Below are 21,780 nucleotides of genomic sequence, written 5' to 3'. Positions count from 1 at the left end.
ACTGCCCCCGTGTGGCCAGAGAAAAGCCACACCTTACTGAAATAACAGGTGGTGCTTGTCTTTGTTTTGTGTGGACACCCTAGACATCATAAAGCCACAGTGTTGCTGGCTATTGTTAATCATCTGTACCTTGACCATTTGGATTTTCGTTCAAAAATGTTATAACATATGAGACCTTGATATGACATGATATCTACAGCAATGGCAATCGAGTCTTATTTTAATAAAAGCCTTTTAACCAAAAAGAAAATCCCACATTTCCTATAACAAGGCCCAATTATGACTCATGTGGAGATGAAACTAAATAGCAGAAAAAGCCACATATTAAGTACCTGGCATGTGTTTACAACTGTATGTAAAATAATGCCCTGCAAATGGTGTCACTGGAAAACTCAGCAGACAAAGGGCTGCAGGGAGAATTGAATGCTTCAAGCTTATGTTACTTATCAACAGTTGCAGGCAATTATTTGGTCTCTAAGAGACAGAGAAACAGACACCTTCAGAAAAACAACTGCAGATTATGAGGTGCAGCCTTCAGACAAAGAATAAAGCAAGCATGCAACTCTCTGCACATTTAGACAAGAAGTCCCAGACTGGGGCTGCAGTGGAGCGTGAGTGCCATCTATAGGCCAGTGGGTGAAATGGCCAGGCGGTGGCGCCTATCAAAACATGACACAGTTGTTCAGATAGATATGAACTTGGGTCCGCCCGACTTACCTTTAGGAGTGTACATGCCCTGCTGCATGGAGCCCCCGGGTTCGAACACCGGGGCTTTGAAGTCAGCCACAGCCGACAGCATCTCCTCGAAGCTGCAGCTGCCCGGGACGATCCCGCTCTTGGGGTTCGGGTTTTCGGGGATGTGAACGCTCTGCTAAAGATCTTTTCTCTTTTCTCAAGAGCACAGTTTCATTTTATGCAAGTGGTTCATGTGCTACACTTTGACCAGAGAGCCAAAAAAGAAAAAAAAAGACTGATATCAAAAAATATAGAAGGCCAAATTATTGCACCATAAATGCCACATGAAAAAAGACATGTCCACACTCTGAAGGTCTCTGTTTGGTCAGCTGAATCTGATCTGTGGTTCATGGTTCATGTGGTCTTAGGGCATTGATAAATTTACTCCACATGGAAATCAGCATGGAAAACCGAACCATGAGAACAAACGACAGAACCGCATTTTAGAATTTTAACAGGCCAATTACGCCGCTGATTGCTACAGTGAAGAGATCGAGGTCTCTGACACACACAGGAAAAGCAGTGAAGGATATGAGGTCCAGCAGTGAACTGTGGGTGCGGTCGTTCATACACAGCTGGGATACCATCTCTGCTCTGAGGATCTCATCATCAGCCATGCCTGTCAGACAGGGGAAGAGAAGTTCATTAGAGAGGGGAGCAGAGTTCATTAGCGATTCCCAATCAATTTCCCATCATCCTCTTGGTTTAAAAGATTCCAAGGCCTGTTCTTCAAGAAAGGCAGGGGAAACGGTTGGTTTGTCATTCTAAACACTTTTTAAAGCGCCGTCTAATTGCCACTGACTTCATATGGATAATTTGTCAACTTTAACATGTTAAATTGTCAAATACAGACTTTCAGTTCATTCAGAAATTCTATAATTAATATAAATTCATTCCAATTACACAAACTGTGAGGTAACCTACAAATACTTTTTCCAGACAACAGCCTTTGATGCCCTTAAGTGAAAATGAGTGTGTGTGTGTGGGTGCAAGCTCATATGACTGTAAACTTACCCCATGAAGCACAACAGCACAAAGTACAAACAGAGAGAGATGGGCACCTTTGCAGGGTAGCTTAGACACAGAACCTGTTCGTGCAAGATTTGTCTCATTTAACTGCGCTCACCTAAATGTATGCGCAGGCTTGACAGTATGACCAGAAAGGTTAAGGCTCCTTCCAGCATGGGTCTCTCCTGCTCCGAGTCCAGCAATGCATTCTGGTGCTGAGACGCCATGGTCAGCAAGTCCACCACTTTGAACCTGTGGAAGAAACTCAGATCACTACCCCTGGATTACACCCACTGACCTGTGCTGATCCTGCCCACTTCAAATACAACCCCAATACAACACTAGCTGCATGACCTCCATAGATCACGGATGACCACTGATTATTGACAAGCCTGAGATGCATGGCATTACATTACATTGTCATCATTTAGCAGACGCTCTTATCCAGAGTGATTTAAACAGGTTACAATTTTATCCACTTATACAGCTGGATGTGTTACTGAGGTCACACACCCAATTCTGGTACCTTGCCCCAGCAGGGAATCGAATCAACAATCTTTTGTTTACAAGCCCTGCTCCTTACCACTATGCTACTATGCCTGCACAAAAGTTTTGTGGAGGGCGTGGCTGTACCTTTCAAACAGGGAGGAGATGAAGTAGTCTGGGTCTAGCCTCGATGCACAAACCTAAAATAATTAGACGAGAGTGAGCCAGATCGAACATTGCTAGGAGCCGCACTCCCCTCCTGCCGCTGTGACGAGCATGGGCAAGCGGCCTTTACCTGGAGCAGGAAGATGTCGGGGTCGATCATGGAGTTGCAGAAGTGAGACTGCACGTAGGTCATGGCCTGACCTTTAATCTGCAGGCCGTTCCTCACCCACATGTTACTGTGGATCTCTGACAGGCTCGCCTGCAAAAAAAAAAAAAAAAAAAAAACACCACCAGGAGCGTTCTCCAATCAGAGCAGCTAGGATTCACTGCAAATAGGCCAACATACCACACCAAATGAAAACAATGCATTAAAGGTTTGCTAGAGTTCTCCAAAAAAGCAAACCCCAGAGGAAATGTTTGGATGGATGTGAGACACATTTACAAATCAGACTTTCAGATGCGTTTTAATTGTCATGAGCTTTGTGTGACCAAACTCCTTCCCAGTGTTTCATTTTACTCAAAACTTACTGAATTGTTTCAGTTAAGTTCAGAGGCAATTCCAAGCTCAAATTAATATGCAAAACGCCTGCAATAATTTCTAAAAGAAATACTACAGATGTACTTTAAGTGGGCGTCCTTGTTGAGAAGATTAATTAGCATGAATCTGTCTGCAAGAACATAATCTCTCTGAAATGACCGAGGTGAATCCACCCCCAGAGCAATGCCCTGTAAGGAGTGTGGAACTGATTATCTGGTGCTTTAGCACTTCTGCTTCCCCCTTACGCTATACCTGAATCTGGAGAGGGTGGACCATGATCTTCATGAGCATCTCCTGATCCGGGAGGAGGCAGTCCAGGTCCAGCCCCTGGCACTTCACCGCCTGGGAGAGACATCACCCTGGGCAGTCAGTTCGCCGAAAAAGCAGCATTGCCTCGGCATCGCCTCCGCAAAAGATTCTTTCAGTAGGAGAGTGTGGGGAGGCTTGCCGGGCCCTAGCTGAACTTTAAAGTGTTTCTGAACAACATTCAGCTCCATTTGGAAAAGCCTTTTCTGACTGAGTTTCTCTTAGCCCATGTTTACGCAATAACTGCAATGTAAGACTTTCTCAATGGGGTCAGAGCAAGAAGTGAAAATCTACCTGGCGACAACACTTCAAAGTGATTTTGGGAACTACGGCTGAAAACCCCACTCACCTGAGCACTGGAACACTCCCTGTTACTGTCACACAATTATAATTCCATTTATACTCAAGTCTCATCAGGGGCAAACCCTTAACCGGAAAGAGATGGCTGATCTGAGGTCAGAGGGCCCATTCTACCTTGCTCAGGAACATGGCGTAGTAGCGGTGCAGAGGCAGGTGAAAGGTAACTTGATTGGGAGCCGGCTGAAGAGACAAACACAGACAGAACTCTTCGTTCCCATGAGAGAATTCACCCCAGCGTATGCAAGTACATACGGCTGTGTTTGAATTCAACAAACACACCTCGTCCACGAAGCCAATGGCATCAAACCACAGCTCCAGGGTCTCCAAGCAATACCGCACCACTGTTTTCGTGTACTCCTGGGTCTCCTAAACAAAACAAATTTAAAAATCCAATTAGTTTCATTTCATGTCTTTTGACAGTACATGAAGTTCTTGCTCTCGCAGGCTCGTTATGCAACAGATTTGTTGCCAAGGAAACGACATCACTAACATTTCTTGAAACGCTGATCATTGGCAGAAATGATTTTGCGCACTTAAAGTGTGCACATCGAGGAGCGTTAACCTGCAGCCTTTTCAGACAGAGCAGGATCTTTTACACACACGCATAGGCAGGAATAGCATGCCTTACTTTGACTTTACAGTGAGTGATGAGGCCCCACATGGGCTGCGCGCAGGCCTCTAACTCCGCTGCAAAGGCTGCATAGTAAGTCTGGGACTCAAACTCCACATGTTCGTTCAGCTCCCGCTTGTTCAAGTTCATTCCTAAAGAGCAAAAGGTGACACCGGTCAGGCCGCCCCTCCCATCACTGCAGTCATTTCATTCATACGTGTGCCAGACACGCTCACAACAGCCAGGTGCTAGGAGAGAAATCTCACTCGCCCTGGCCACTTAAGACTGACCAATCGACCTGGCCCCTGGGACTGTGGGATTGTGGGATTGGGAAAGTAAAGAAGCGCTGGGCCATTTCTACACTGACACAACTGCAACTAGGCAGGAGCACAGGCCTGCTCGTCCCAGGAAAAGGATATCATGACCCACATAAACCAGGCCTTTGAAACTGGGCCTGGGGTTATTTTTAAGGTTAAAGAGGATGAGCAGAAGGGAGTGCAGTCTGAATAACATTCCGCACATGCACGTTTCAGGCAAGTGAATTATGTTACCGTTTCCCCTCCACAGTTGCCTTTTGTGGCCGGCATTTCAGAAAAGCACTGAAGCATTAATTAGCATCAGCGCAGGAAAAGGCCAGGGGTCTGACACCCACATCTGTAGAAAGGCACAGCTATCCCACGGCGGCTGCCGTGACTGAGAGAAGCGGTGTCGATTCCACCGAAAGTTAACGGACGGAAACCTCACCTTGAAAGAAGGACACAAAGCTCATCCACAGCACGAGCAAGGAGTGGTCCTCCAGGAACCTCTTTGCTACACTTTGGTGTGAGAGAATATTAATAAAATCGCTAACTAAAGGCCAGTAGGTGTTGTTCTTGAGCAGAGCTTCCCCGCAGTTAACCACCACGTGGCGGCTGTTCTCTTCATCTGAAAACCGACAAGGAAAGCAGGCGTGAGGCGTTTAAAATGATGGGAGTACGTCAGAGCAGCTGCACAGATATTCTACTTTATCACCAGATATTTAGCTCCTGTGTTCTTACCACAGCAAAAGGGACACGCCTGCATTATGAAGGACTCCGTTTGGCTACTTGAACCTGATCCTCTCTCTCCTGCGGCCTTCATTTTCTTTTCTCAGATTCTAGTTCTTAACCAGAGATTGAGGTGCTATATGCATTGCTATGCTATGGTATGGATGTTCTGTTATACACCACGACCCTTCATTAATTTTCCCCAAAATGTGTCACTTCAGAAAACATATAGCTTCAAACGTGGCAGAGGCAGGCATTTCAGTGTGAAGGAAGTGGAGCTGAATAGCTGGTCATTGCATATATCGAGTCAGTACATATAGCTGTGGAAGCAGCTTCTCTGGTGGTGACTGTATTTCTCATGCTAGTGACAGAAACTGGCCGAAGGATATACGCCAAGGGATCCCCACTGGCTGTAACTCTTAATTTTTTAAATGGGTCAGGATTACTCTATAATTCCCACCCGAGACTATATAAAGAGAGCCAATGGGCCATGACCGAAACTTTGACTCACCCACTAATTACACACTACGCTTGCCTCCCGCAGAGGGACTGGCTGCTGGCACCGGCCCAGCAGGACTCTGATATATGAAGCAAAACCCGGCACCCCTGGCAACTTGTGATTAGCGGGTGGGTCAAAGTCTCGATTTAACTCCAGGCCAGACCTGCGTTTCACGAGGAGCAGGTGGGCGGACACCCTTCGGGGGCAAGCACACTGGACGGGAAGCCAGAAAGACCCAAAAAAAAACCCCCTGGAGAAACCTTCCGTTTCCAGGAAAGAGGTTTGGTAGAGGGACGCATTTGGCTTGTGCCTTTGTGGACCTTGACAATCCTGGACCCTGTCGGGCGCCCCCTCACCTTGAAGTTCGCTTTTGATAAGGCAACTCTCCATCATGTAGAGGAGGACGGTGACCATGACGTCCAGCAGCTGGCACTCCTCGGTCACGTGGCGCGCCAGCTCCTCGTTGCTGAACAGCTGCACGCTGATGTGCACGATGCGGTTGGACATGGTGTCCGACTCGTGGCTCTTCATCAGCGTCTTCATGATGAATGCATAATGCTGGACGAACGTTTTGGTGAAGGCGATCTGGGGGGGGGGGGGGGGGGGGGTGTGAGAGCGCTTAGGCGTTAGACTGTGACCAAGTTCAAATGTGCTCGCTGCCGATGAGGCCACCACACAGCAATGCAGTGACTCACACGATTTCTCAACTGAGGGTTAAGAAAGTGAGACTCTATTGTTTGCTTTCGTGGAAAAGCAAAAAAAAAAAAAAATACTCAAAATGGGGCCTGTGTATTGCATATTGTTCATACAAAACAGAACTCTCAAAGTCAGCAAACATTGATCGGGTATCGGTAATTTCTGCATGTACACTGAGATTCAAACTGAACTGAAATTTAAACCTGAAAAGGAGGCTACATATTCTAACTAAGCAGTAGGGTAAACACAGTGGGCGTATGAATGTGAGTTGCTGATTGTGACTCGAATGCACTCGTTTTCAGATTTACATACAACAGCAGAAAACCTGTAAACATACCTTATAGTCTTGATCTGGCAACATGTTCAGTAAAAACGTTACCATCTTCTGTGGAAACTCGTACTTTATCGTCCAAAACAGCAACTCCTCTAAAAAGCATTTGTGTTTCAGAGTATCCATTATGGATGGATCTGGTGACAAGAAAAAAACAAAGCAATTAGATAAGAGAAGGGAGTCTAAGTACCTGTGCCCCTCATTCACAACTGCTCTTAGTGTAGCACTAAGGAAAAGTCCAACAATGAAGATGAGACTAATCTTCAGTTTAAGACTACTGCAGAAAGTAATTTACACATGCCTTCATGACTCAGACGTACTCTTACAACAGGGAAAGGATGAGTCCTCATAAGAACTGCAAACTATCAAGGAGTAAATTCAGGTCTTGGAAATGACTGTTGCGGGTCATCAATGAAAATGCAGAGTTAGCGGTTTTCTTGAAAGGAAGGTGGTTTTGGAGCAATGTAGTGACAGGGAAATATTGAGAAGGTGCGAAATGGAATGGGAAGGGTTTATGTTTGCTGCAGATTTGGATGGGGAGTCAACATCCTGGCATTGCGCCACCTCTCCCTCGAATTACAGTTGTGATGACTTTGTGTTATTTGGCAATTTGGAAGACGACAGACCAGTGACCATCTGGGACATTGAGTGTAAATGAATTAAACATACAACTTTTGCACAATAAACTCCAATGGTAACAAATAGTTTTCAAGGGCCATTGTCCCCATCTAATCAAGTGATTTTAGGACTAATTTGTAAGACAGAGATTCACCTCTTACTTGCCAACTTGGCTGAAGCTTCCCTTCTTAAATTAAAAAAGGGAACATTTCATCTGGTACACTGAATGCAAGGGAAGGCACTGTCAAGGTACACAGCAAAATCTGCCAGGTATTTGGATCCATCCCCAGGGCCAAACTTCCTATAATACAAAGTTTCTTTCCCCTCCTCCAAATAAACTTCAATTTGATCTACATTCTGAAGGCCATTTTGAAGGTTGGAGTAGTTGTCAACTGATGAACCCTGACCTCGATATAGGGACTGTCATATGAGTGATTTAAGTGACTTCCCCTCAATCAGGACTTCAACTGATTTGGCGTATTGGTATTAATCTCAATACGTTAAATATGGACTTAACAGTCTAGCTAAGCACATTCACATGTTAGATTAATACATTAATATATAATTCATGTTTCTCTAGTGAACATATAATTTTCAACAGGATAATATTATCACACAGAATCCAATGCTTTAAAAACATATTGGCAAAGATAATTAAATGCTAGCTGCCCAAATATCGGTCAGTATATAAAACCTTTGGATTTCTGAGCTACCATATAAAAGAACTCATGCCAGTCTCAAATCTTAGGGGTGTTATGAATACAATCTTTGGGGAACTTTTCAGTACATTTTTTCCCTCAAGCTTTAAGTCCATTCTTATGTTTAAGTCCAAGCTAACTTCCCATCAGAAAATGAGATGTGAAAGTGACCCATGTTAACTACCTTTGGTACTGCTGCTTAGCTTCACCCTCTTTCTCTTTCCGACACTTTGGCCTCCGTCCTGCTCCTCCTGTGGTAGAAAAAACGGGGGGGGGGGGGGGGGGGGTGTCATATTAGCTGCAACAACTACAGTCACGATGACACTGCCTGCCTCATCGGTATTCTGTGCATGTGCAGCCATACGCACGATGACATGTCAAGGAATACTGATCATGCCACCAGCTCATTGGCTCAGCAGTCTGGTGGGATTCAATTTTAAAAATCCTGCAAGGAATAATGGATGTATTTTTATATCAGCATCACGGACACGTGCCGCTAAGTGTCGCATTGCTTGCAAGAGGCACACATCAACGCTCTAAAAATACATACATGAACATGATATTTCAACCATCTCAGCCGGCCCCCCCTGCAGACATACCTCTTTAGCAGACTCATCGGGGCTGGCTGCCGCAGCGGCTCCTAGAGTGAAACGCAGACCGTCCACAACAACAAGGAACAGTTTTACAACAAATTCAATTTCATGCATCAGATATACAACACTGCATAAAACACACAGCACTTCCACAATCAGTCTTATCAGCCATACTGGAAAAGATCTTGTATAGATCTTGTACAGTTGTATAACATCACAGCTCAGACCCACTCATTATGATGGTTAGATCGCAAGTGGTATCTTTGCCTTACAAGCGCCCTACACTTTGGAGTGATTGTTTTATTAGGTTTTAAAGCTGCATTCAATTATAGTCAATGGTGCCTTTCACACTGGCCCAGATGTTGCAATGGAACTTTCTCCCTGCTAAACAGTTTCCCCACACTGGTTTCTGCAAAATTCTCTCGGTGCCTTCTGCTCCACTGGGACAGAAAGGGTAGAAGTTGCTCCCCGATTCTCATGATTATTGACCTCGGACTGGCTCAGTGGCTGATTCAGTTCCAGCGGTAGTCTAAGTGGATTCAGCACTGTCCCCAAGAGAGGCAGCGGAGGCCGTGAACTCTCACCCAGCAGGCTGAGGGCACCTGGCCCGGCTCCGGCTGCAGGCTCCGTGGCCTTCTCCTCTGCAGGCACCAGGCCAGAGCTCTTCAGGGCCGACAGATACTTGTCATAGTTCTTCTTTGCATAAACATTCTCCTCTTGTCCTACAGGAAGTGCACAACGCCATGTTATTCAATGCTGATTTGCTTTTTTCCCCTCCATTGCCTATCTGTAGCTCAGCTCTCAAAGCCGCAAACCACACTTACAGAAACTGAAAGCCACAAAGGGGTCCATGGCAATAAATGTAAAGAGGAAGGGCAATAACCTGATTAGGTTAATTATGAGTCAAACAGGAACACAAGAGGACCTGGTCACTGGAGGCTGTACAATCTACAGACAACAAATGTTATGTCTCAGTAATTTGATTCTGATAAGGACAGGGCATCATGCTAGTGATGGCTATTTTGCCATCTTCAACCTTCATCACATCAAATGACTAAAAGAAAACCCTCTACTTGATTTTCTTACTGACCAATACATAGAGGAAAAAATGCTTTGAATCAGTGACTTCAACAGATGGAGCAGCAGTCAAGATTTACCCATGCTCAAGTCTTTAAACGTCTGCTGATTGGTTAAGATCTTCGTCAAAACAGTTCGCATGGCCCCTCCCATCTTGGTTAGCTCTTCCAGGAAGGAGATCTGGGGCACCAGCTGCTGCAGGACCTTCTGAAGATCCCTCTCTGTGGACGAGTCTGTGAGAAAGGGATAAGATAAGACTGTTGACATAACCTGAGGACGGTGTCAGTGATGTGATCTTGAGCGAAACTGCCAGCCCTTGCCGCTGAAAAAAAAAAAAAAAAATCAACAAGCAGGACACGACAGGAAGTGTACATAACAGAGACAAACTAATGTCACCCACTCACAAAACATCATGGATGTTATGGCCATACCAAAGATTCATTAGTCAACATGACAAATATTCATTTGAGTGAACTCAGATCGTTCCTCACCTGGTTCAGTATATCCGTCTCTTAAGTACTGAATGATGCAGACGATGAATCGAGGGAGAACCATCTCTGACATCAGCAGCAGGTCTCGGGGGACCGATGGAATGTTCTCTCCAGTTTTTAATCGATGCCGCCTGCAAAACCTATGCAACAAAGTGCAAGCATTCACCAATGCAAACCTGCCATTACAACTGCTCTTGCAAGTGCCCCCCCCCCTTTAAGTCCAACAAAAACAAGTCTAAATCTAACTTTAATGCCATTGTCTCTCCTTTCATGTGAATGTACATGCAATATGATGCAACATCATCTTATTTTCCAAGAGACAAATCAGGAAAAAATTAAAGGACCCCCCCCCCCTCCAATGGATTTAATTTTTTTTTACATATTTGCTTTCATAATGGCACGGGAAAGTTCCTTAGCACATTTCCACTGAACACGTAACAAACAATCTGAGACCATTTGGCCATGCCTGCTGTCACACTTAATAGAATTCAGGACAATCTGCATTCAAAGAGCAAACTAAATGAACAAAAAAGTACTTGACAAGCAAACAAAAACCAAATTCAACAGATGCAAAAGGCATCCTGATGCATATTTTCCAGCACAGAACTGTTTTTAACCATTGTCTGTTCAGACAAGACAGCAAGACTGACAACTTACTGACAGAAAGCCAACTCATTCTGCCGGCAAAAATCTTAGTAATGCACAGGGCATTCACAACGACATTTCTGTGGTTCATCCTACAACTTTTCTTCCCTCACTTCCACTCCCATTCATGTACTAATTATAGGCTGACTTATTCTCACAACAGAGGTCTCTGAATGAAATCCTCACAACCTGGCTAACGCAACAGACCTTCCTTCAAAAGATGTAACCATCTAACTGTAATAAAGGTTATCATTGTGCATAAAGGGCCCTAACAGAAATTGATCCTTAGAGTCTGCGTTGCAGTGTACGAAAGCGCAAAATGATATGGAAGGAGTCGCTGCTCGGTTTTCTTGTTTCTGCATTTCACGCTGCAAACAGTGTGAGCTTTCTGGACTTGTCAACCCAAGTGCTGCTTTATGGCTTAGAGTTTTAAATAAAGTCATGGGAAAAGGCAACGGGGAAACAACCTATGAATAGGGCGAATCATCAAAAAATTATCATATCAACATTTGCCTTAACTACAACGTTCTCGAGTTTGACACCAGTCCATACAGGTTAAACAAATGGTTATACTATTCACCTATCATAATTCACCGTATGATGCAGATTTGGGACCAATTATTGTTACCCAAGAAAACCTACTATTTTAAGTAAAAAAATAAAATAAAAAAAAGCACAATAATCATCTTTTAGATTACAAAATAAAAATACAATAGCACTGTTCTATTCAGCGTGAGACCCAAAACGCGTAAATAACTCTGAGACCAGAGTGCACAATATTATAGTAGCTGTTTTTATTCGTCAACTGGCATTCATCTTGTGTGCCCTGCTTCTTTCCAACTCTCCCAAAGTTGCCCATTTGCCAGCATGACTCAAGTGCTATTACAGTTAGGGGGAAACGGCTTTCATCTTCAGTTACACACCCCGTTAACACGGGCCCCTGCTACATCTCCTCCAAACAGGACTCGATCGCGTTGCACCTCATTGTGTTAGGGAATTTAGCACCTGCTATAGTAACGCTAAATCTCTACCAGCGTTACTACACGGATGTTACGAGGCTGACTGGCTACTTAACGTTCAGAGTCAAAAAGGAGCCTTGACTTCGTAGCAGATAAGCACAGTCAGGCCGTTTTTTGTTACCGTTTTGAATTTGTAATCGTTTAAAAATACTGTTGATTCTCTCTTTGGTGTACTGAACGTGAAAACTGGCTGGCTAGCAAGACGGCTAGCTAGCTCCTGTATGGCAACCTCCCTTTCCAATACGCCTCTTGGGTGTCACTAATCTGGTGTGACCTAGCAAGGTAGTTTCGATTCTATTAAGTGTGAAGATGAACTTGATGATGATGATAACTTGTACACCCAGTCAGCAAAAATCATCCTTGCTAGCCAACTAGCTACTGAGCTGTATCAGCTCACTGCTCATGCTAAAAGAAACACTTGGAGGGTAGCTATCCGGGCGGGTCGGTTTCTAGGACCAAAACGAACACCGCCTTGTGTGAAAAACAGTAAATTAAGAGTCGATGACCTGTCCAAACAGTTGAAAGTTCTGGTTCGTCATAGTCACAGGCGTGGGTTAAAAATAAACTTGCTAACGTTACCGAGACGCTGTAGCATCACACTCCCCAACTAGGTTAGTCAGCACATACTGCGAACTGACAGCCCTCCCATCCATACCCCCATGTCGTGTCAATAGCTGGCTAGCTCTCTGTTAGCTACCTAGTTGACAAACTAGACTAATCTGTGGGATTTGTTGCCGAACCGAGTAGCTAGCTACCTACCTTTGTGTACATTTACAGGTAACGTTAAGTTACTTACCCACTTTCACGCATGACATTACTGTCTCCACAATCGCAGGCCCCACCGGCCTGGCTCCTGAACATATTAAAGTCATGGCCCGTGTGATCGCCGTTGTTAAAACACTCGGCGCAGAGTGACATGCACGGGGATATGCCGCAGGTCCGACAGCGGTACGCCACGAAATTGGCCGTCCATACCAAGCCGCACAAAGTCGCGTTGTCATAGGACCGAACCGTTTTGCAGAACTCCTCGAACCCTTCCCCTCCTGCCAGCAGGTATTTGCACCAGTCTAGGGCCTCGGTGTCTCCCGCTGGCTTTTCTGGGTTCAGAACACTATCCAGCAGCTCTTGAAGTTGACGGACACCCGAACTGTTGTCAGTCCGGTTGAGGTCGGCCTTCAGATGGGCGGCTGTGGATTTCTTGTCCCGGCGTAGCAGCGACGCCGCCATCATGCACTCTGGATTTGTTGTCCAGAATTTATTTTTGTTGTCTTGTTGCTATGTTCTCGGGTTTTCTCGCGATACGTCAGCGCAGGGGTTATTGTTCGGTGTGAACTCGATAATAACTACAGGTAGCAACTATACAGAAATAGGAAAAAAAAAACCCTTTGTGCAGGAGGAATCTGTATGTCTGGAAAATATTAGTCATTAGCAGGTTGTGGTGTGACGAAGCATTTTCGTGGACTGAACAAGTTATATTTTTACAATGCCCCTAAGCCTAAAACTGGGGATAACTAACATCATGCTCCTCCCTTGCCATGTCAGCTAGATTTGACAAACCAGCCAGCTAGTTAGCTAAATACCCAACTAGCCAACTGTACAAAGTGAAATTTAGCACGTAGCTAAAGGCTGACTTTCTCCACTTAAATGTAAACTGGCAACACTGTTTGTCTTCCCCACAAGGAGCCCAATTTTAGCATTTAGAGTTGTTTTACCTCATTTAATTAGAGTTGGTTGGCAATGTCAACAAAACTGGCCAAGGAAACAAGAGAAACCGATATTCGGAAACATACAGAAATAGCTAGACATATTTATACAAGCACAATAAATCCAACTCTAATAATAAAACCAATGTGAAGTGGAGCGAATGAGATTGTGCTCTACTCAAAGATAAAACTGATACAGTTTAATATGAATACGTACTTCGTTCAGTGTCGTTTACTAACCTATTTTAGTAAGGATTGCATTGTGGACATTACTTATCTGAAATACAGATATAATTTTTATTTCATGCTGAACTATTTAATACTATCGTGTAACCCGCCTCGGAACTTTGTGATTGAGTTTGTTTCCTCCAGGATTTTTTTTGTTTGGGACTTGGTGCTCAGGTTCCCCCCACTACGGATGCGTCCAAACACAACGTTGGAGTCTCAGCCACTTCAACACAGTAACAAGCTGTGTTAATTTTTAATGTTGCATTTGTGTATACTATTTTGCAGCTGTGTTTTCTCCTACCACGTTTTTGCCTATGTCAACTCGAAGTGCACATTTAATGCCACGGACAAGCAGGTGCACACCTTACCTTAGAGAAACGCAGAGGAAAGTATCTCTTTTTATCGATGGCCTAGCAGAGTTAGCGATCGAGCGATAGCACTATTCGTTACTCGCTAACTAGCCAACTGGCAAATTCTGGTCTGGTTATTGTTATTAGCCAGTCGTCAGCTGTCCATCTGAAACCTCCTCGTGTGCTTTCTTGGGAAGCAGTACAGGTAAAGTACCCACGTGGATTGATTTTTCCAGCTTGCTTGCCAGTTGCCTGTCGCCTGTCGCCGTAGACCCCAGCTACCCGACAAGCAAATGTTGCATTTTCTGTTGTCATGTTATTTTGAGGTTGTGGAATTGTGAAATCAGAGTTTAGCAAGAAAAAACGTCGTTAAAGCACTGTAAAATAATCTGATCTCTATTCTGTATGTCAGGGGAACCCGCTGTAAGCGACAGCTAGCCTACTGCAAAGGTGAACCATGAAACTCAAGGAGCTGGAGAGCTGCCTCCAACAAGTGGACGTTTTTGAGGAACCAAAGCTGCTTCTTGAACAATATCCAACCAGCCCTCACATCGCAGGTGAAAGACGATTTTAGCACACTGACGTTGTATGAATTGTGCACATTTACAAGCCGGACGAGTCAGCTAGGTCATGCAACAGGTCTCCGCTTTCTTGTCATTTCAAATGATAAATGAGAGCTCTTGCCAATGCTATTTGAAGGTAGTCAAAACCCAAGGAACGGAACAGCTGTTAATTTTTCTGTCTTCTTCCCCAGCATGTATGCTTTACACAATACACAACACATTCGATGACATAGAGAATAAATTGATAGCGGACCTCGGTTGCGGATGTGGGGTTCTGAGCATTGGAGCCGCGATGTTAGATGCCGGGTGAGATAATTATGTTTAGGCTCCGTGGCTTTACTTACGTATAGTTGTTTTCTTCCTTGGGTAAATTATATAAATTGTCCTCATGTGTTTTCAGATTGTGTGTTGGGTTTGATATCGATGAAGACGCATTAGCTACATTCAAAATGAACGCTGAAGAATTCGAACTCAAAAACATTGACATGGTTCAGTGTGACGTGTGCCAGCTGGAAACAGCTGCATATACCAAGAAGTTTGACACCGTGATCATGAACCCGCCGTTTGGAACCAAACACAACAAGGGTAGTTATGTTTGCATGGATTTTTTTTAAAATGGAAAAATAGTTGTACACGTTTTCGGGTGTTGCAATCTTCTTTGCATACGTCAAATTATGAGAAGATATTGCTAAAATAACTGAGGTCTAATGTCTTAGGTATGGATATGCAGTTTCTGAGGATGGCATTAAATATGGCAAGGACAGCAGTATATTCTCTTCACAAAACGTCAACACGAGAGGTAAGACAGTGCGAGGAATTAGCCTAGGTTCTGCAGTTGAGTGCCTCAACGTTTTCAGCCATATTGAAAAGTCTTCCTTTTACTTTGCAGCACATACAGAAGAAGGCCGTTGACTGGAAGGTGAAAATGGAAGTAGTAGCAGGTAAGGGATTGTAATAATACAGTGCAAGATCATTTTTGTTATTACAGCTAATGTCACACTGTGTTTCCTTGACAGAGCTGAGATATGACTTACCAGCATCATACAAGTTCCATAAGAAGAAATCGGTAAGAATTTTGCTGCACACAGTTGTTGGGAGTGAACCGTTTTGTCCAGTATGCTTTGGTGTAATGAGAGCATGCAGTAACTACTAATTTAAAAATCAAATTTTATTTGTTTAACACAAGGCAGAAGGTAGAGAAAGGAACAAATGTTTTTTTTAAAGCAAAACCATAACACAAAATTTAAAATATTTATACATGGAAATGGGAAAATGGCACACTTTTGAAAGAAAGCAGTTACAACAGATTTGCACCACTGATGCTCTTGGTTTGAATCCAATGGGTTAAAATTTAGAGGCTTTCCTAATACAATATTTGCCTAGCAAAACAGAAATAAGAATGTATTTACACCCACAGAGGATGTGTTCTCAGAGTTTACACTGCTGTTACAGATACCTATAATCTGGCCAAATACCCAAAAACAAATCTATCATATATCGTGAGTTAATTCTATATTTGCCATTTTTGCATTTTGACATGCACAGCAAATCAAATGGAGACAAATGACCACAATCTGTCTTTACATTCTAATTGTAGGTTGACATCGAGGTGGACTTCATAAGATTCTCCATTACATGAAGCCATAACTGGAATGGATTCAAGCAGTGTTTAAAATACATATATTTCAAATAAAAGTTTACTGTGATGGTGCAGTAGGGCTTCATTTCTCTGAGCCGTTTTCAGTTTTCACTTGTTTTGCGGCTGGTTCTCCAGCATCATTCCCATTTCCTTCTTCGAGGGTCCTCTTCTTTGGGCTTGAAGGTGCTGAGGGTGAAAGAAAATAGAGGTAAAGACACCCGACAGCACAGTACCTTCAGATAACTGACTGTCAAGTTGGGGAAATGCAGAGAAACACTGCACCTTATTAAAAGGATGGGAAATCCTTATATGTCATTCACAGTGCAGTTCTAGCTGCCTTACCTTCATCCTCTTCATCACTGTCAAACTTTGTCTTCTTGCCCTGGTACTGTACTTTGCCCTGATCTCTTCCGCCTCTTTCTCTTCGTCCACCTCTCCCTCGACCTCCAGATTTCCGGCCCCCTACAAGCAAGAATTTTGCATATAGGGTTAATACACCATATTAGGAGAAGTTGGCAGTCTAGTATGGATGTCGGCTGACAGGCGCCTACCTTTGCCTTTTCGCTTGTTGAGCGATTCCTGTTGGTCTTCAATGATCTTCTTCAGGGTTTCCTTCTCCACATCGCCCTCCAGCACCTCCCACTTCACTTCTTTGTTGTTTATTTTCAAGTCTCCTCCGTTGGCCTCTTTGGCTTTATCAAGTATTTCCTTAGCGTTCGATTTGAAAAGAATAGTGCCCTGTAGAAAAGAGGAACATTTTTAGAAATGTAGAAATGAATAATAGAGGTATTTGCGTCAAAGGGCTTCACGTCAAAAGCAGTTTAGAGCAGAGCTCAGTTTTTCCAAAAACCATGATCTGTCTTGTAGGTACTGTCATTCACTATTAATAAGAATCTGTACATTCTACAGCAAAATTATTAACTATGGGTGGCAGTGCAGCATAGTGGTAAGGAGCAGAGCTTGAAACCAAAAGGTCACCGGTTCAATTCCCCACCAGGGTGCTGCTGGTATATCCTTTGGTAAGATACTGAGGCAGTTATGGGTTAAGTAAGTGTACAGCTGTATAAACGGATAACATGTAAAAACTAACCTATGTAAGCTGCTCTGGATAAGAGCTTCTGCTAAATGACAACAATGTAATGTAAACTTAAAGACACATTTGACAAATAAAAAGTGCAATTATCAGTCCATGTAAAATGTTTACTACAGTTCCGGATGTGTTGCTTGCATTTCACAATCCATCTCAATCTATACTGAACGTGTCACGAACAAATGTGTTTCGGAACACCTTTAACTAACGTAAAATTAAAATGGTAACATTTACCACAGGTTAAACATTCATCTTGTAGCACCAGCAACTACGACTTAAAAAGCAAACAAACGAAATTAGGTATAAGTCTCACCTCTTTGGCACCCCGAGTGAAATCAATCCATTTGATTTGACCATGCCCTGAAAACAATTCATGAAAGTCCTCTCTGGAGGTCTGCTGAAGGTCGCCTGAAAATCTCAGCAGGCAGCCCGTCTGTTCATCCAGGGACTTCTGCAGAACGAAAGAGAAGAGGAGTTGATCAATAGCTTCCAGCCATTCCTACCACAACATATTGAATGTGCTGACATTTGTGTGACAATTTATACTGCCCCAGATAAATCAAGTTGCAGGAAATTAAAATGTATTCACGCATCTTTGAATGTAAATAGGAAGGTTAATCTAAGTGCCTTACCATTTCCTCATCCTCTGCCCGTTTTTGCTTCTCCTCTTTCTCCCTGTGAAAAAGGGCCAGATTAAAAAGGTATACAAAATCATGGCTCACCTGAAGTCACAATGTCTTTTTTCCTAAAGGAACAATAATCCTCCTGAGAGGAGTTTCAGCAAACAACATCATGACTCTGCACAAAATTATGATCTTTGTTGTTACCCAGTACATTCAATAAACATCATAATGCAAAAGGCAACACTAAAAATACTCACAAAAAACCTCAATTTGTTTTCAAAAGGGGCATCATACTTACAATTTAACCCACTTTTCTATATTTACATGTGATCTATGTTGTACATGTTTACTACTTGCGTTTCTAGTGCCTTTCGTCATTTTAGTTATTCGAGCGGTGCATTGACAGTGATTTTAAACATTCCTTCCTGACTCTGCGTTTGCCTTTAGAATCTGGTGAGCCAACACAGCCTGCGCAAGTATTTCTTTTTTTCCAATCCAGGAGATAAATGAGCACGAATAATTAGTATAACCTCAGGGAAATCAGCATCTAACATTGTGGCTCTTACACTTTCACTCACATAGTTGAGTTAGTACACGTAGTAATGATGTAGTGCATTTTCATCAAACAAAGTTGGCAAACCAAGCTGCTGAAATTATGGCATTCTGCAGGGCACAGTAAAATTCTATGCACAGACTACTTTGAGCAGTTGTACAGAATGAAATAATCAAGACTGTCTGGACTTATATACTTGCTTGTATACTTAGAATGACATGTTTTTGTATGGGCTATACTCATGTCCTGTAATTCCAATACCAATGGTGGTGCCACGTTTGCACGCGAAGGGCCATACTCACTGTTTGGCTTTGGCCTTTGCCTCTGCTCGGAACTGTTTCCTTTCCTCAGCTTTCTTTGCAATGTATTCATCTCTGAAAACAGAATAACCATTATCATTTCAAAGGTTATACATAAATTTAGAATCAACGAGCACACGCAAGTTTAGTAACAGCACGAGTCTAATTGCACCTACTTTAGAAGGACAATCATTTCGTTCTCTTTGAATTTTTTCAGGTCAGGACGTGTAACAAACTGCTTGGCAGATTCTTCCGACTCCAAAACAAGGAATACAGACCCCTGCAAAAAAGGTAAAACAAATGTAAGAGACAGTCGTTTAATAGACATGTGGACGTAAGAGCCTCTTGCCTTTCCATGAACTTACCTTGAACATCTTTTGTAGATTTTTTCTCATTTGAATACTTTCAACTGTGCCTTTTCCCTTCAGCCAGTCCTGAATTTCATCAAGTGTGGTTTCTGTCGGAAAGCCTTTCTAGGAAATCAGAAATGATGTTCATGCATAAGTAACAAAAGAGTGCAAACTCAGTTTGACTGGGATCTGAAAGCACAATTCCTTTAAACTTACAATGTAGACCGATTTGTGTTTGAGGGCATCTTTGTATTCGTCATTCACTTCTGGGAGGGGCTTGTCTGGAGACCTCCTGATTTTCGTCTTGTCTTCACTGATTTCCAGAAGGCCGGTTTTTGATTTCTTCAATGACTCAACAATGATGTTGAAATCTGTTGTTAAACACTTGAGTCTGAAAGGGAGGTGATGAAAAGTTGATCAGTTTTTCAATCTGAGCCCTGATAGCTGCTGTAATTCCATTAGCATACAATTTCCATTTTCGTTTGACTGAAGGCTAAATCGTTATCCCCACCGTACCAAGCTGCACACTAATAACATACCATCTTACGGTACACTGACGACTATGGAAATTCCTACCTGTTAAATTTGATCATGGTTTCAAGTGTCACCCATCCATCATCCAACTGGAGCTGCTCTTTCAGGAACTTGTCTCTTGGAAGATTGTGGTCGCCAAAGTAATACTATGGAGAGAAGGGGAGACTCGTCAAGTCATAATTTTTTAATGGTGTGCTTAAATCCATTGCAGTGAAATCCGCATTTATCGTTACCTCAATTTGCTCGGCCACCTTCTTTTCAAGCGGAGTGACTTCCTGATTCTCTGCCATTTTTGATGTCTGCAGGAAAAACAACACAACGGCTTGTACAATGGGTCTGGTAATGCCTGGTAGTTGGCTAGCTAGCCAACTAGGAACTTATACGAGAATTGGCTTTATTCCTTAATGCTGCTACGCACGTCACTTCAACCAAGTGCTGCGGGCAGGAGCTAGACAAAGAGCTGATCAATAACGTATAAGAAAGTATACAAGAAACAACTGGCCGACTGACCAGCTAATGTGCAGACCTCTTTTAATCCCACTTTCAAAGATAGCTATCGTGATTTACTAGCTTACTACTCTAAACTGCAAAATATCTCACCAAGCACCATTATATGACATCCACTCGCAATCCACTTGTAACCCTCTGCAATCACAGACTAAGCATACAGACACGAGCAGCTCATTCGACGTGTTCATACAAACGCACGCTGTACGACACCTCCGGAACATGAGGCGGCGAAAACGCGACCCACGTGTATGCGTCGCCGTTGCCTGAACGTGCACCGCTAGGACTTTAAGCTACATCATTTAGCTTGACCGTGCTTCCTTTAAATAATAACAAACACAACCATTCCAGGACACATTCCAAGCTATATAACGATTTGATATTGTATTTACTACATGTTCTAGACGTTAAAGAACGTGTTCCAGTTTTGATAGCAAACGTTTTGTATTACTACGGCTTACAAGCTAACTACACCGGCAGTTACAATTTATCAAGCTACAGCTACAGACCAACCGAAAAATGGCCAAACTACAGCCATTAGCGAACACGTAACTGCACAGCTTTTGAAATTAAAGTAAAATGCAAAGTTAATCAGCAAGTAAGAAGTATTACCTACAGCGACTTGTTCACTCCTTCACGCACCGAAAGACTTCACGGTCTGTAGCTATCGAGTTCTCCCACAAATCAGTGCGCCGGTACGGAGCGCGTTGTGGGCCAAAAGTCATCTGTTCGAGAGCTGGATTTCTGGGCAGTGTTCTTGGGCACAATGTTGTATGAACCTGTCGCCGCAGACTTCAAGCAGATTACTCGTTACGCTTGTTTCTTTGGATCAGTAGTGCATATCGCTGCACAGATATACGTAATAATATTATGTATAAATGTTGTATTATTGCAAAAAAAAGTTTCAACCATTGTAACCGAGACAATTCCACAAGACACCCACGGACACGCAATACACAGGAACAAACACAGATCTTCAACCTAGAGACACACAACACATGCCACCAGAAAAGATGTTACTGTATTGGTTTTTTGTAATGTGAAACCACAGTGTAGCATGTTGAAAGAAGTGGAGTCATTAAAATGTATTCAGACAGGCAAAGAATGCAACAGTGAGGGAGAAAGTAGACATGGATTCATGCAGTGACAGTTTTATCATGAAAGCTGGATATAATTTCAGGCAATACCCAAAGCACATGTCACAAAATAACATAAACATTGCACCATGTTTATTTTTAACTTCGACCCACCTGCTATGTCCAGTGTTGATCATGGTTTCCTTTTTGTAAGAATCAAGAATACAGTCCATTCATTCCAAATTTTATTTTCACAATGGCTTACAAAATGGCAATAGAATCTGAACTTCATTCAGAATAATACTAAACACTGGCTCATATTGATATGAATAAATACAAATTTTCACAATCTAATACAAGTCTGA

At 43.1% G+C, this 21,780-nt stretch overlaps 3 protein-coding genes across 4 annotated transcripts in view; 1 reads left to right on the top strand and 2 right to left on the bottom strand.

Moving 5' to 3' along the window:
- ubr3 (ubiquitin protein ligase E3 component n-recognin 3) overlaps positions 1-13,130 on the bottom strand; it is a 58,329-nt gene extending 45,199 nt beyond the window's left edge. Inside the window, exons 1-18 of the mRNA XM_036544899.1 lie at positions 12,697-13,130; positions 10,237-10,376; positions 9,826-9,978; positions 9,253-9,390; positions 8,675-8,715; positions 8,260-8,326; positions 6,766-6,896; positions 6,089-6,317; positions 4,953-5,132; positions 4,227-4,360; positions 3,878-3,964; positions 3,713-3,778; positions 3,185-3,274; positions 2,525-2,653; positions 2,377-2,429; positions 1,862-1,995; positions 1,269-1,354; positions 718-859 (exon numbers count right to left, since the gene is read on the bottom strand). Of these exons, the coding sequence (XP_036400792.1) occupies positions 718-859; positions 1,269-1,354; positions 1,862-1,995; positions 2,377-2,429; positions 2,525-2,653; positions 3,185-3,274; positions 3,713-3,778; positions 3,878-3,964; positions 4,227-4,360; positions 4,953-5,132; positions 6,089-6,317; positions 6,766-6,896; positions 8,260-8,326; positions 8,675-8,715; positions 9,253-9,390; positions 9,826-9,978; positions 10,237-10,376; positions 12,697-13,130 (2,434 nt within the window). The remainder of the gene's footprint in view (positions 1-717; positions 860-1,268; positions 1,355-1,861; positions 1,996-2,376; positions 2,430-2,524; positions 2,654-3,184; positions 3,275-3,712; positions 3,779-3,877; positions 3,965-4,226; positions 4,361-4,952; positions 5,133-6,088; positions 6,318-6,765; positions 6,897-8,259; positions 8,327-8,674; positions 8,716-9,252; positions 9,391-9,825; positions 9,979-10,236; positions 10,377-12,696) is intronic.
- Positions 13,131-14,008: 878 nt separating this feature from the next.
- On the top strand, positions 14,009-16,468 carry mettl5 (methyltransferase like 5). Its single transcript, XM_036546028.1, has 8 exons — positions 14,009-14,386; positions 14,594-14,738; positions 14,936-15,050; positions 15,145-15,329; positions 15,461-15,543; positions 15,634-15,685; positions 15,761-15,810; positions 16,342-16,468. Exons 2-8 carry the CDS (start codon positions 14,639-14,641, stop codon positions 16,381-16,383), a joined length of 627 nt encoding a protein of 208 aa, XP_036401921.1. The 5' UTR covers positions 14,009-14,386; positions 14,594-14,638; the 3' UTR covers positions 16,384-16,468.
- On the bottom strand, positions 15,829-21,018 carry ssb (small RNA binding exonuclease protection factor La). Of its 2 annotated transcripts, none has more exons than XM_036546026.1 (12): positions 20,952-21,018; positions 20,066-20,131; positions 19,875-19,978; positions 19,515-19,689; positions 19,314-19,421; positions 19,125-19,228; positions 18,952-19,023; positions 18,106-18,148; positions 17,787-17,924; positions 16,935-17,121; positions 16,726-16,845; positions 15,829-16,569 (listed from the first exon to the last, which is right to left on the bottom strand). In XM_036546026.1, the coding sequence occupies exons 2-12, from the start codon at positions 20,120-20,122 to the stop codon at positions 16,466-16,468; spliced, it is 1,212 nt and encodes a 403-aa protein (XP_036401919.1). In that variant the 5' UTR covers positions 20,123-20,131; positions 20,952-21,018; the 3' UTR covers positions 15,829-16,465. The 2 variants fall into 2 exon arrangements, with proteins under 2 accessions (XP_036401919.1, XP_036401920.1); XM_036546027.1 differs by having other exon boundaries at positions 20,956-21,018.
- Positions 21,019-21,780: the final 762 nt, after the last annotated feature.

Source organism: Megalops cyprinoides, chromosome 14, assembly GCF_013368585.1.
Source record: "Megalops cyprinoides isolate fMegCyp1 chromosome 14, fMegCyp1.pri, whole genome shotgun sequence".
NCBI classification, from domain to species: Eukaryota; Metazoa; Chordata; class Actinopteri; order Elopiformes; family Megalopidae; genus Megalops; species Megalops cyprinoides.
This window is presented reverse-complemented; position numbering and strand designations above follow the sequence as displayed.